General features: G+C 44.0%; 1 protein-coding gene across 4 annotated transcripts in view; it reads right to left on the reverse strand.

Moving 5' to 3' along the window:
* The window catches only part of egl (Egl_like_exo domain-containing protein), a 393,689-nt gene that overhangs the window by 325,223 nt on the left and 54,851 nt on the right, over nt 1-13,615 (reverse strand). For all 4 annotated transcript variants that reach the window (XM_075882611.1, XM_075882614.1, XM_075882612.1 and 1 more), the window contains exon 3: nt 8,844-9,053. In XM_075882611.1, coding sequence (XP_075738726.1) covers nt 8,844-9,053 — 210 coding nt within the window. The remainder of the gene's footprint in view (nt 1-8,843; nt 9,054-13,615) is intronic.

The raw sequence follows: 13,615 nt of genomic DNA on the forward strand, positions 1-13,615 counted from the left end.
TGCGATAGTAACAAATAATGTGGTACTTAAAAAGGGAACAACACGTGCGAAACGAGGCAGCTCGCGAACGCTTCTAGGTTTGTAGCTTTACAGAACTTTCTTCTTGCGATAGCGTCTATACATCAACGATCTTACTTTTTTTGTTTAGTTTCTTCAAACAACAACGCCTGGAGCATTCACAGCACGTTTTCTCCAGCGCAATTTTTGACCAGCATTGCAGTTTTAAAGCTGAAAAAAAATAGACAGACGTGCACGAAACGCGCATCACCTCACAGCAAAAGCTAGCAAAACACCCTTTGAGAGCTTTTTCTAAACACTCTTTCAGTAACTGCTAGAAGCACTTTTACTGGGTACCCACTATGCCATAAATATTTATAATTTCTGTGTAGCTAGTAGGCTGACAATCACCATCACAGCATTCATCTTGAAATTTGACCCATTTCCGCGGCGCGTAGGGTTGCAAATTTTGGCACACGTGATCATATACGGCTCGTCTACGCATTGCGCTTGTCAGCTCCAAATTGTCAAACCTGGTGGGTGGCCCTTTAAACATGCTAAAAACTAGCAGTTACATGTTTACGCAGGCTACGACACACATGCTCCAAATGCAGGCACTTTTGACATCTTCAGTATAAAGTTATCTTGGCACTTAATGTAGCTTAGCAGGGTTCCCTTGCAACAACATGCTTGAGAACACTGAACGCTGACAAAAGTTCAAAAACCATTTCAGGCTCACCTTAGTGAGCGCCAGTATCGCACAGTACAGAGGCAATTGATTGATTGAAATAATTAACCCTGGATATAATGAAATTGATAAATTTACATGAGAAATTCGTTATAAAGAGGACTTCGTTATATGCAGGTTCAGCACAAAAAATTGAAAAGTAAATGCACTAATTAGACAAAAGGGGTACTGAAGGCAATGCTAACTCAAAACACTTATTTAGAGGTAAAAAGCTGCATTTTTCTTGCTATAGCACTTAGATAGACATTCTCAGCAGGTTTTTTTGCCGTCGCATCATGTTTTGTAACAAGCCTAAATTGACAACATGCCCCTGCGCATCGTAACTTTCACGAGCGGGGAAAAGTGCGTGAGCACTGCTCAAGCAGAGATCAAATGAGTCATCCGATCTATATCGGCTGGAAGGCGCACAAGATAACATTATCCGCATGTTAGAACGGTTGTTGAATGCTCAAACAGAGAGGAAACAACCAGTCTTCAACGAGCTCTTGAAGAAGCATAAAAAAACGCAGGAAGGGGGGGGTCTCTCGAGTAGCAAGAATGAATTTTGGTTTTAAGGGCGGTCGTGATCGTTGGTGCACGTGCTATTTTGGCAAGTACATCAGTGCGCTTTTAATGCGAAGAGACTGTGCACTTCTCCTTGGAGCGGCCGTAACTGCTCACATCAGTGTTTTGTAGGAGTTGGGTCCAAAAATGTTGGCCGCCAGCCTTACTCCGTATAACATTACAATTTGTTGCTATCATATTCATTGCATCGCATTGGATTCGATGCACCGTCGCATTGTTGCCAGAGCTAATCAGCTAATCGCGAAGGCTAGGAAGCTACGAACTCACAGCGCGGCACAAGATGAGTCGACCTCCGAAAATCCGTCGTCACTGTTATCTCGTCGAGCTTCCATCAGCGCCTAAACATCCCCTTGGCAGTGACGTCACAGTTGTCCACATAAAAAAAATAAAACAAGCAAAGCTGAACATTGTTGAGGGCAACAACATGCACGCGCAGTGAGTCCATGCATGGGCGCACGGCGTCGAGAACGAAGGGTGAACGACACGAATACCACGGAAAACAACCCGGTAAAGCTCCCTCCATATGCAGCGTGTCCCCCCATATGTGACACTAACTAAAAATGTGGCACTGCCAATGCAAACGTAGTTTTATTTCTATTTTCAGTTTGGAAGGGAAGGGGGGCACATCCGCGCATTTGCTTGCGGAGACAAAAATGGCGGCAATGCCGGCTCATGGTACGCAGGCCCGCGTGCCCTCTCCTCTCACTCATCCACACACAATAACGAGTGCTCGCTCTTGCCTGGTTGTCGCCGGGGCCATGAGCACGCCGTACGCGCTGCTGCCGCTTTCCATTTGGCCGGCGGTGGGGCGCCCGCGCGACATGCATCCTCGTTATCAGAATGACAAGATCCGGGGCAAAGTTCCTAGATTCTCCAAGCCATTTTGAAAAGTACTACATGCGCCCCTTACAATGTGCTTTCATTGAAGGGGGACCGCTACAGCCAGAATCAGACCTGTGTCTTCGGGTCAGCAGCTGAGCCCCGTAACAACGAGCTACTGTAACAGCCCTTACAAAAAGAAACAAAATCAACACGCACTCCTAAATATATGAAGAAAGTTCTGAAAGGGAAAGAAAACTACTGCCTTAAATTATAAACACTGAGCTTCCTACAGGAACGTTGGTGAATAGTACAGCACTCTCTGCTTCATGCCACATCCTCGTCTTTTTGCGCAGTAAGATGTTCAAGATGACCAAGTCCTCAAGTCCACAAAGTCAGTGCAATAAATATACCCATACTGGACAAAATAAATCACAGAAAAATCTGGGAGGAAAAAGTTGACGTTTGCTGTGAAAAACTATTTTTAAACTTGCCATGTGTCCCAGATGCCCAACCAGGAATGCCGTCTCAATTAGATTAGGTAAAGTACCTAATTTCAATCTCAACCTATCTTTATTAGTGTCAGAAGTGTAGTACATTGCAAGTAAGTATGCAGGAGGAGTTCCCAAGGTAACAAACCGCAGGCGGGACCTCCTATGTCAATACAAAGAAAAAGCTAAAATATGAACAATGAAAGAGTAACAAGCACATTTTCAAGTGTTTAGATTAGTATTTTAAAAATTTTTTTACAAACAAGGTAAGATATAAGCAATTAACAAAAGCAGCAGTTATATATGTAACAGACATTTTTCTAAATTTTTTTTTAAAAACATGAATGTGCATTATGTCTTTCATATCATGTGATAAAGAATTCCATAATGAAAATGACGAAAAAACAATGCTCATTTTTTCATAATTAGTGCTAAGTTTAGGTATAACAGGTTATTGGCGACCATGAATCTAGTTTTATTGAGATTATTCAAGAAGTGTTACACCGGTCCCGTTAATTAGGGAGGCGATCGCCGGGCTGATTCCAAGGGCCGAAGTATTGGCCCCCCGAACCACACCACGAAAGCGTGGATAATTTAGAAGTGGTCCTTTTTGGCGCGCCAGCGGACGCCGGCTGTGGCCCAAAGAACAAGTCAGAGCCGAGAGTTGACAAACAAAACAAAGATTATATTCTCAAAAATGGCAGATCGAAAACAATACACAAGAATGCACACTCCACAATAGTTACATACAATACGTCACCAATCAAACAACGTACTACACAGTACAATCAGCCACACTCAAAACAACGGACACAGACAACGATACGCACTACAATGCAGTCGCATGCATTGAACAACCAAGACACATAAAGACTAAAGAGATAGAAAACCTATCCAGTCTTGGAACAAAAGTCTGGATGATACTCTTCTGAGAATCACTCACTCAAAGTCCAGCGTTGTTGTCGTTCCGCGCCCTCGAAGTTTCTCTTCCAGGAAACCTCGCGTCTTCAATTGGCCACTCTCCAAGCTTCAAACTTCTTCGCCCGAACACGTCGGCTTCACACACGCAGCTGTCGCCACGCGTCTTCGCTCGATAGCGGTAAACACACTGTCTTGCCTGTAGCTCGAGCCTTCACCCCTCAGGTGGAAATCCTCTTCATTTCCTGCTTCGTCCCTACGGACAAAACCTTCGCCGACTACACGGCGGAATCCCTACGCACTCTGGCGCTACTTCCGTCTTCTCCTGATCTCTCATCTCGGCTGCTCGGTTAAATACCTTGCGCGCGACATTCCAGAAAGTTCTCGTCCTTTCGTCGGCGCGATACGCAGCGAGGGCTGGGGGGAGAGCGAGACGGTTGGAATGCCCTTCCTGGAGGATGACTCAACTCGGTATGACCACGCCCCGTTCCTTCTAGAAAAATCGAGTGCTTGCTGGGCCGCCGTTGTGGGGTGAGGAGGTTCGTCGGCGAAGCCGCGCTTCCGCGGGGGAGAGCGCGCGCCCGGGGAGCCTTGGATGTTTGTTTTCTTTTTTTTTTTTGACCTCGCGGCGTCTCTTTCACGCGTTATCGCAAGAATTTGGCGGCGCGCCCATTTTTAGCGCTCGTTCTGTGACAACAAGACAGCAGGAAATATGTTGATAGTGAGGGTGCAGTGAAAAACCTTGAAAAACAAAGCACGCACATTATAAACGTAAATTTGAAAGACGAATAATACATCAAACTGGGGCAAAAAATAGGATGTGATGACGTCTGACGTCACACGAAAGTCATGAGTCTCATTGCTTATTTTTGTAATACTTTAAATGGCCAAATGTGCACTGACTATTCATGATGAAATGCAATAAATGAGATGACTGTGTATGAATGCAAAATACAATGTCTTCAGAGTGTCGATGTTAAAATACATTCGTGACTTGACCAATGCTCTGATACGGAATGAAATCTTTTTAGAAACAGGATTGATATGTCGCTTAAATTTCAGATGCCTGTCCATTATAACCCCTAAAAATGACGTATGATCATTTAAAGGAGTAAATACTGAGTTCACAAAAAAGTAAGGAATGAAGGCTAGTTTTTTGTTTGGTGAATGAAAAAGCATAAAACAGTGTTGGGAAGGATTAATCAATTATTTATTATAGTTGCACCAGTCAACAAGTGAGTTAAGGTCAGCTTGAAGTTTGGAAATGAGAGTCGCAGAATCCAAACGATTGGAAAAGACAGTCATGTCATTTGCATAAAGTAAATAGAAAGAATAATTAAGGCAACATGGTAAATCATTTATGAATATTAAAAATAATAAAGGACCCAAAATCAAACCTTGTGGAACACTTCTGGTAATTGAGTTGGGACTGGATGTAAAGTTATTGACCGAGACCACCTGAAACCTATTAAGAAGAAAGCTTCGATTCTTCCCACCCCGCCTGCCACAAGGCCTCGGTTGTCACCACGCTACTCGAGAGAGCTAGGAACTTATGCTCTAATGACACCGAGCGAAAGACAGAGGAGGCCCGCGTAATTGCTGACCTCAGAAAAAACGGATACCAAAAAAACTTCATTCGAGCCACCACCCGCCGCGCAGAGCAACAAAGGATACGAAAACACCAATCAACATTAATTGGCAGCCCTCCGAAATGCGTACCGGTTCCATGCGTTCAGGGAACCAGCGAGACGTTAGCGCGGATCTTCAGAAAGGAAGGAGTTCGCATCGCGCACATGCCTTCGTGTACGCTGGGCCGCCTCCTCCCCAGCCCGAAAGACCGGCCAACAATAGACAGGCGCCCCGGTGTCGTTTACAAAATTCCGTATGCCGAGTGCCCCTCGTCGTATATCAGCGAGACCAAAAACCTACCGGAATGACTGAAGCAACACGCCAACGATGTGCGGAAGTTCTACAAAGAGCGCAGCACAGTCGCCGAACATGCTGAGACGTTAGATCACCAGATAAATTTCGAAGCGACGGCCATCCTTGAAAGCGAGCCGAACTGGAGGAGAAGGTTGTTACTCGAGTAGTGGCACATACAGAGGTCAGCCCATAACATCAACCGCTCTCTCGGAACCCTTTCCTCAGTGTATTCACATGGACTGCGCTCCACGGCAAAACGAGAGAGAGAGAGGGGGGGGGCGCATTAGCCACCCTGCGAGTGCTTTGAAAACGTCGCTGCTACGTAGCCTCCGCAGTCACCCCTGAGGAAGGAACCAAGTCGGTTCCGAAACATCGGGTTTCTTCAAAACCTTTGGTTGGAGTCTACATCATCTCCCAGCTCTGTAATAGCGTTAATGGGGGCCAGTTATGCCATAGTATATAAGTTTAACAAATAGGATTAAATGGTCAATACTATTGAATGCTTTAGTAAATTCGACAAATACAGATCCTGTGATGTTACCATTATCCATGAATCACCTGATTTTGTCAGTGAAACATGCTATTGCAGTATCAATGAAAAGACCAACCCTAAAAACAAACTGACAAGAAGAAAGTATGTTAAATTTGCTTAAATGTTTAGATATTCTTATTTCACTTCGTTTTTTTCAAAATTTTATCCAGGAAGGGAAGGAGAGATAGTGGCCTGCAATTGCACATGCTAAAAGAATCACTTTTTTGAATACTGGCACTACCTTCACAACTTTGAATTTATCCAGGAAAACACCTGGATAACCACTGTTTTAACCATTGTTTTTGAAACAGCGGTAAAAAATGTGGCTTAATAGAGGAGCAACAACAGATCCTACAAGTTTAATGTGTTTTGAGCAGATGTTGTTTAACCCAGATTCGGGAGCTTTTAATCCTTAAATAATTGAGCAAATTTCGGAAGCAAAAGTAGAAAAAAGAAGCATTGACTGAGGACTGAAAGAAAACGGAGGTATGTAGTCTGATGAGGAGGAGGCGACTGCAAGGCTAGTAGAAAAGTGTACATTAAAGGCATTAGCTTGATCACTGGCCACAATGAAGGTGACGTCAACACGAACATAGGAATACAGGAAAGTTATCATTAATGTCACTTTCAATTACACCAGCATGACTGATGTCATCAATTTTTGTGAGAATGTAATCGATTAATGACTGTCAGCTGTCATTCGAACAGCGTGTTGGTACAAATATTTGCGATTTAAACCCAAAGCTATAAAAACAAGTCATATACTCGAGGGCAGAATGGTTGTAGGAATCTAGTAAAAGTTCACATCGCCCATAATTATTATATTATTGCGCTCAGCAGTAAGTTTATCAAGCAAGTGGTGAAGAGCATTACAAAAACAAGAGGGGTCACTGGAAGGGGATTGATATACAGGAGCAAGAATAGTTATTCGTTGATTCTGACAAAGACCTGGCAGATCAATTTTTAGCCAAAGAGATTCACATTTCACCACATTTATATTTAAATCATAGTGCCTCTTATGTTATTTGAAACAAAAATGGTGGAACCATCATGACGATCATCACTTCAATGACAATATCCGAGAAACCCATACAAGTCAGCATGACCAGGTAACAGCCAAGTTTCAGAGCAACAGATAACTGAGAACTGATGATTAAGAGAAGCTATTAGAGCGGTAATACTGTCATGACTCTCAGGAAGGCTATGAGCATTAAAATAAATCGAAGAAAAACCCCAGTTCTACGAAGAAATGTTATTAAAGTTACCAGGAAAAAAATAAGCCATTATGTTTTTGTTTTTTTTTCAAGCTTAACAATATTTCACACCTATGTGTTGAACTCATGCAGGTCAACGTCACTGACGATTCTGGGCACCACACTAACAAGAATGACTGTCAGTTGGGCGTGTTGGTAAAGGTTCGTGATGATGAAACAAGCACAAAAGTACACACACTCAGAGAGGACACAGACAAGCGCTTACTAGCAACTGAAAATTTTATTTCGAAGCGAACACTAATAAATACATCACACGCATGTACGTCATTCCCGACTTCCCCTGTCATCATCAGCAACGTGATATAACAAAATATGCACGCGCCCACAACCGGAAACAAACACGTGTCAAGAACTAAGAAAAAAGAAATGTGAAAAAACAAAAATAAAAAACAGAAAAACCAAAGAAACAAAAAAAAACACAAAAAACCGTAACACAGAGAAAAACACTGGGTTATGTGACGTCCAAAAAAGCAAATTCCGCATCTGTTAGTCGAACTGACGCTTGGCTGACGCAACTGTCCCCTCCTTTCCTTATTCTATACGCTTCCATTATTTCTCTCGTCGTCCGCTTGTTGTGCCTGTCAATTATTTGTGTGTCGGAAAATTTCGGTTGGCAGGTGCACTCCTTGCAGTGCATCGCTAAGTGTGAGTAAGGAGACCCCTTTAGTGAACTCTGATGTTCACGAAGGCGCACATTTATGCACCGACCCGTCTGACCAACGTATTCCTTTCCACATGTAAAAGGAGTTCCGTATACAACATCTTTTTTGCACTCAACGTACCTCCTGCCATGCTTTATGCTACATCTGTTCGATTCTCTAGTTCCTTTCTTGTTGAATATCTTTTCTACTGCTGGACAAATCTTTGATCATTTGTTTTCAGCTCGACAATGTTTCTGAAGTTATGGCATTGCATTGTTGGAACACCTCTTATTTGCAAATTGTTGAAGCGGGAGTACTCTTCCAAATGGCTAATTTTTTGTAGCAGCATTTGATTGCTTTTTTTCAGGTGCTTGTTGTCAGATATAAGGCTGCTGTTTTTTTATTTTGCAGCTTCAAACTTACTGGCCATGAAACGCATGGCTTTCTTTATGTCATCAACCTCAGATATAAGTTCGTTCACACTTTCAGGATGGCACTCTGTCGGTGCAGATTTTACTGATTGCAATGTGTTATGAACAGCAGCTAATTGTTTTTCAACTGGCACCTTAAAGTCTTCAAACTCAATGGAAAGCGATGCAATGGTAGGAGCCATATTAAAACGAGCGATCAGAGCACTGCAGCCAGAAAAAAATGAAACGTAACAATAAAGTGCTCGAATCACCTGTGTAGGATGAGCAGACAGATTAGAAGCTGGAAATACAGCAGGCTCTGATCACTCGCTCAAGTGATGCTCTTGACAATGGAAATTCAAAATCACTTTCTCGTAACAAGGAAACCAAACGGCCTCGATGGCTTGTCCAGATGTTGGTTTTTCCTGTGCGTCTGTGATAAGTGCTCTCCTGCAAACCGCTTCATCTTGCCAAAAACTTTGCAGCATCGTGTCAACAAGAATGAACATGTCAAACCACCGCTTGCCTGAAATCGATGGGTGTTCATGCGCAGGAATGCAGACAGGTCCTGGGGACTTTGCATCATGCGTGAGTAGGTGTCACGGGTGAAGCGCGAGGTTAGGTGCCCGTACAGAGCGTCCAGGCTGGCCGACCCCCCACGTGACCGCAGGAACGTCTCAAAGATAGAAGTCAGCTGGTCACGTAGCCCAGAGTCCAAGGGTGCCTCCTCTGCTACCTAGCAACAGGGAAATTTACTGTGCATCAATTTTATTCATTTACTAAGCCAGCACAAAACACTTTCTTGGCAGACACAAAAAGACATTGTCTGACTAACGTAGACTACATACATATTTATACATATATATCTTTTTAATATGTAAGTAACCTAACGCACTCAGTAAGAATGTCATATAGCATGAATGTTGTCACAAAAATAACGTACACAACAAAATTTTCATGGGCAGTGCTTGGCATTGAACCCAGGTTCTAAGTTCTGCCCCTTTTTTTCTTTTTTTTTTTTTTGCTATCATTTCCCATTGGGGATATAATCACAACAACATATTTCGAATAAAATCACTTTACGCCCTGCCCTGCCCTGCCCTGCCCTGCCCTGGCCTGCCTGCCCTGGCCTGCCTGCCCGCCCAACTAACTAACTATCTACCTACCTACCTACCTAGCCATAACTAACTAAATCACTCACTAACTAACTAACTGCGTTGCCTGCCCTGCCTGCCCACTCGCTCGCCTGCCCCACACCGTAGTAAAAGGGTACTGACACAAAAACATTGGCCTCCCGTTTCTCTGCTGCAATGTGTTGCTGGGGGCCTGTTAGTCATTACACGACACATTGTTTGTCTCAGCATGCCACAGATAATTATTTACAGGCCCCTTAGTATCGATCAGTTTCAGTTTTAGCTTGAGAGAGCTACAAAAACTAAGTGCAACTGTCGCCACCTAGCGTGTGCAGTTTTCGACCACGTCAGCGCACAGAACTGTGACACACTTCCCCACGATCCGCATCAAGAATTACATTCGAATAGGAAACGGGACTGCAATGTTGCCAAACACAAAAATTTCTAAGCCTGCACTACAGCCACGCACTCGCAAGCAGCAGCCGGGAAATATAAACTGTAGTAACAAACGTGGCAAAAGAAAAATGGCGGATATCACGTCATCATAACTTGTTTTGTTGACTACAGCGTGGTGACGTGAGGAAAGTAGGGGGTCCCTAAGGGGTCTCCTTCGAGGGTGTCAATGACACAATGGAGTCGAGGGCTCACGCAAACTTAAAATTCCTTAAAATACTTTCCCAGTTATATTCACTGTTGATATTTTGCAGATGATATCTGAATGTTCCTGAGAATCGACCCTCCAGATGGCAAGACGTGGTAACCTTGCTCGCCCTCAAGCTATCACACACCGTTGTACAATGCAGAATCATGATCACTGCAAAACTTGTTCCATGTTTGGTCAAGTTTACGGATGTTCGCGCACACACGTTTAACTTGGGTGACAGCATGAACTGCATGAAACGCTACAACCTCAGGAATATTGGGATTTCCCAACGTCTGTTGCTGCACAAGTAGTTCAGGCTTTCGGGGTTTCTTAGCAGGTCTGTGCTGCTCCCTAAAAAAAAAGATACTTTCTTAGTGCACAAAACATTCAGTGTAATTGAAAGATCAGTTAACCCACATCTTTATAGATCAAGGGTCAGGTCTGGTATGCTGATGACTGCCTTGTTTTGGTAAATAATGACCTAGTAGCATTTCTGAACTTTCCAAGTGTTTCAAGCCCTTACTACCTGAGGGCAATGCCTTCAGGTTCTCAGACAGTTCTTTTCATGCAAATCACATATGTTGGGCAGAGCAGGCACATACCAACAAGTCCGGAGAGCTAAGCATTATGTCACTGAACAAAGGAGGGACACAACAGGTGAGCTGAGTGAATTTAGAAATGCTTTCAACACAAAAAAAGCTGAACCTCCACAGTGGCAGGCATTTTTTTTTTCAAAGCTTGAGATAGAAGAGCGGGATGACTTTAACAAGTTATATGTGTTAATTATTAATAACTGGTGATGCAATTTGACGAGTTGTTTGGTGGTGATTTTCCCAAATTATCATTGTGGGATTGAGGTAAGCCAGGCACAAAAAAGACCAATTCGACTCTCTGGGCGCAAGGGCTTACCTTTCAATTCAATCCACTTTGTCTGGAGACCATTCAGTTTCCATTACATCAATAGAACCACCCGTTCTGTGGCGGTTCTCACATCTTCACCATCAAGCTAACTTTGACTAATCCGGTGCGTCTCCCTCTCATTCTTCTATTCGATTCCTCCTCCATTCAATGGCAGAACGCTGAATGCGTTCAAGCCGTCTGCTCCGAATATCAACGAAACTGCCAGTTCAAGGTTGAACGAGAGAAAACATTTATTAAAAGGACTGAACACTAAAAGCTATACGAAATACTACAAACTTGTGGGGAGCCGAGAATAACACATTAGCCCTCTCAGCAACAAGGCACACAAAATACATACACACATACCGTCGGCAGCGCGTAAAACAGCTCCCTTCGAGGCAAGCATGTAGGCCACATACATTATCAGTGCGCAGCCTGTGTCCCCTTAATAGCCAGCAGGCAACGGGCGTGGCTTCCACAACGCTTACAAAATAGCCCCTCTGAATTAGCATACCCATCCTGTTTTAACTCACACTGAGAGAGACGATCTCGTGGATTGTCTTTATTCCAACGCTCGCACGGTGTCTGTGAACAAGCATCTAAACACAAACGTGCACATACACAACAAACAAACAAGTCCACCAATCCCAATCGCGGCGCCGTCTCTTACCCGAGCATGTTCACCATCAAACGCAAGGCGTGTTTGATGCAATGGCACAATGTGTTCGATGTAACGTCGTAGAGCGTTGGATGCAACACTCCTTCCCTCCTATTTTAAAGCATGGCTATAACTTCAATGGTCCGAAGGTCGTCACTCTCGGCAGCTGCTTCTTACGTTGATGGGTAGAGAACACTCAGGGCTGGGTAATGCTTGCGCTAGTATTGTTACCAGTTGGGCATCCGGTGACTCTGTTGCATAGGGCACTGACAAACTGGGCACAAGCACTTCTGCAGCATTCAGTAACTCGGGTTCACTACGCTAACAGTTGCTGTCTGTCTCCAAAAACGACTTCTGCAAGTGATCGGCATGCACAAATCGCACACTGCCATGGGCTAAAACAAAATAGGTGCATGGCGATTTTACACGTCACTTTTCCGGGAAACCATTTAACAATCTAACCTCGAAATGAGCGCCACACAACAACGTCGCCCACAGAAAAATACTGCGATACACCCCTTCACTTGTCTGCAGTTTCACTCTCTCCACTTTGTATGACAGCTCAATCCTAACATTTGGTTGCAGCAATGTTAGCCTAGTCCTCAGTTTGCTTCACAGAGAGAGTTTAGCGGGCATTTTACTCGTGAAGGTATAGGGGGTCATACGACACGAGAACAAAAGTTCTCGATCCTGTGTTGTATCCATCGGCTTATCCTTTTCTCTTCATCACCCAGAACCTGTTTTAGGAGTGCTTTTTTCGTAGTTTGCATTGCTCGCTCAGCCACACCATTTGACTGAAGGTGATAGATGACGTCAGCGTGTGTTTCACACCAATCGCTTCTAGAAACATTCCAAATTCTGCTGCAGTGAATTGAGGGCCCTTATCAGTAACCACCTCATTTGGAAGGCCATGCGATCCAAACAGAAAATGTACAGCTTCACAGTTTTTGTAGCTATCATTGAATGCATTATTTTCCCTTCAAGCCATTTTGAATATGCATCCAGAGCGTTCAAGAACATGTGCCCTTCCTTAACTGCAAAATCTAAATGCACTCTTTCCCATGGGAATTAACTCAGTCGCCACTGACATAAAAGCACTGGCTGTGTTATCGGAAACAACAACTGACATGTTTTACACTGGGGAACTACTTGTTTTAGAGCATTATCAATGCCTGGCCACCACACTATTGAACGTGCTACTGCTTTCGTATTGGTGATCCTCAAATGCTGCTAGGGCAGAAGAGCTAGAACCTCGGCTTGCAAACTTTCAGGTATTATGACAATGTTGTCCCAACAATACAGCCATTCCAACCCACGAACCCAAAATGGCTGTAGTTCACTTGGAACGCTTTTTGGCCGACTGTGCCATACCATGTTTCGAATGCTCGTTAGGAGGCTGTCACGGTCTGTTGTGCGTTCACTGCCTTTGGCTGTAAGTGGTAAGTCAGAGTATAAAGTAAAAAATTTCTTTAGCCAGCTCTTCTGTATCAGATAGCAGCAGGCGAGACAACGCGTCAGCATTAGCAGTTGCTGTCCCCGGTTTATGCTTTATTATGCAGCTATAGTTAGCCAAGAAGGTCAATCACTCTCGCAGCACCCACAGTGCTTTTCTGTCTCTTTGGGTCAAACAGGGGCTGGTGGTCTCTTACCACCTTGAAAGTTCTTCCACACAGGTATCTTTGGAACTTTTTCACCCCAAAGCCAGTACTTACTATAAGGGGGTTTATTGACTAAAACCAACTGCCTGGTTCAAGGGGCGTCAGTCACTGTCACAAGCTCAGCTCTTCGTCATAGTCGTCTTCTAGGTGCTCCGAATAGATACTGCCTCCCTCCCTCTTCCCCACTACATTTGCCCGGTGGTGAAGAGGAGCCATCCTGGCGACTCACGGCGAAGCAAGCACAAGGGGATTATAATAAGGTTTTAAGCAACTGATGTGGCCTGCCTCACGACCACGGCATCATTT

This window comes from Rhipicephalus microplus, unplaced genomic scaffold (genome assembly GCF_043290135.1).
Source record: "Rhipicephalus microplus isolate Deutch F79 unplaced genomic scaffold, USDA_Rmic scaffold_13, whole genome shotgun sequence".
In the NCBI taxonomy this organism is placed as follows: domain Eukaryota; kingdom Metazoa; phylum Arthropoda; class Arachnida; order Ixodida; family Ixodidae; genus Rhipicephalus; species Rhipicephalus microplus.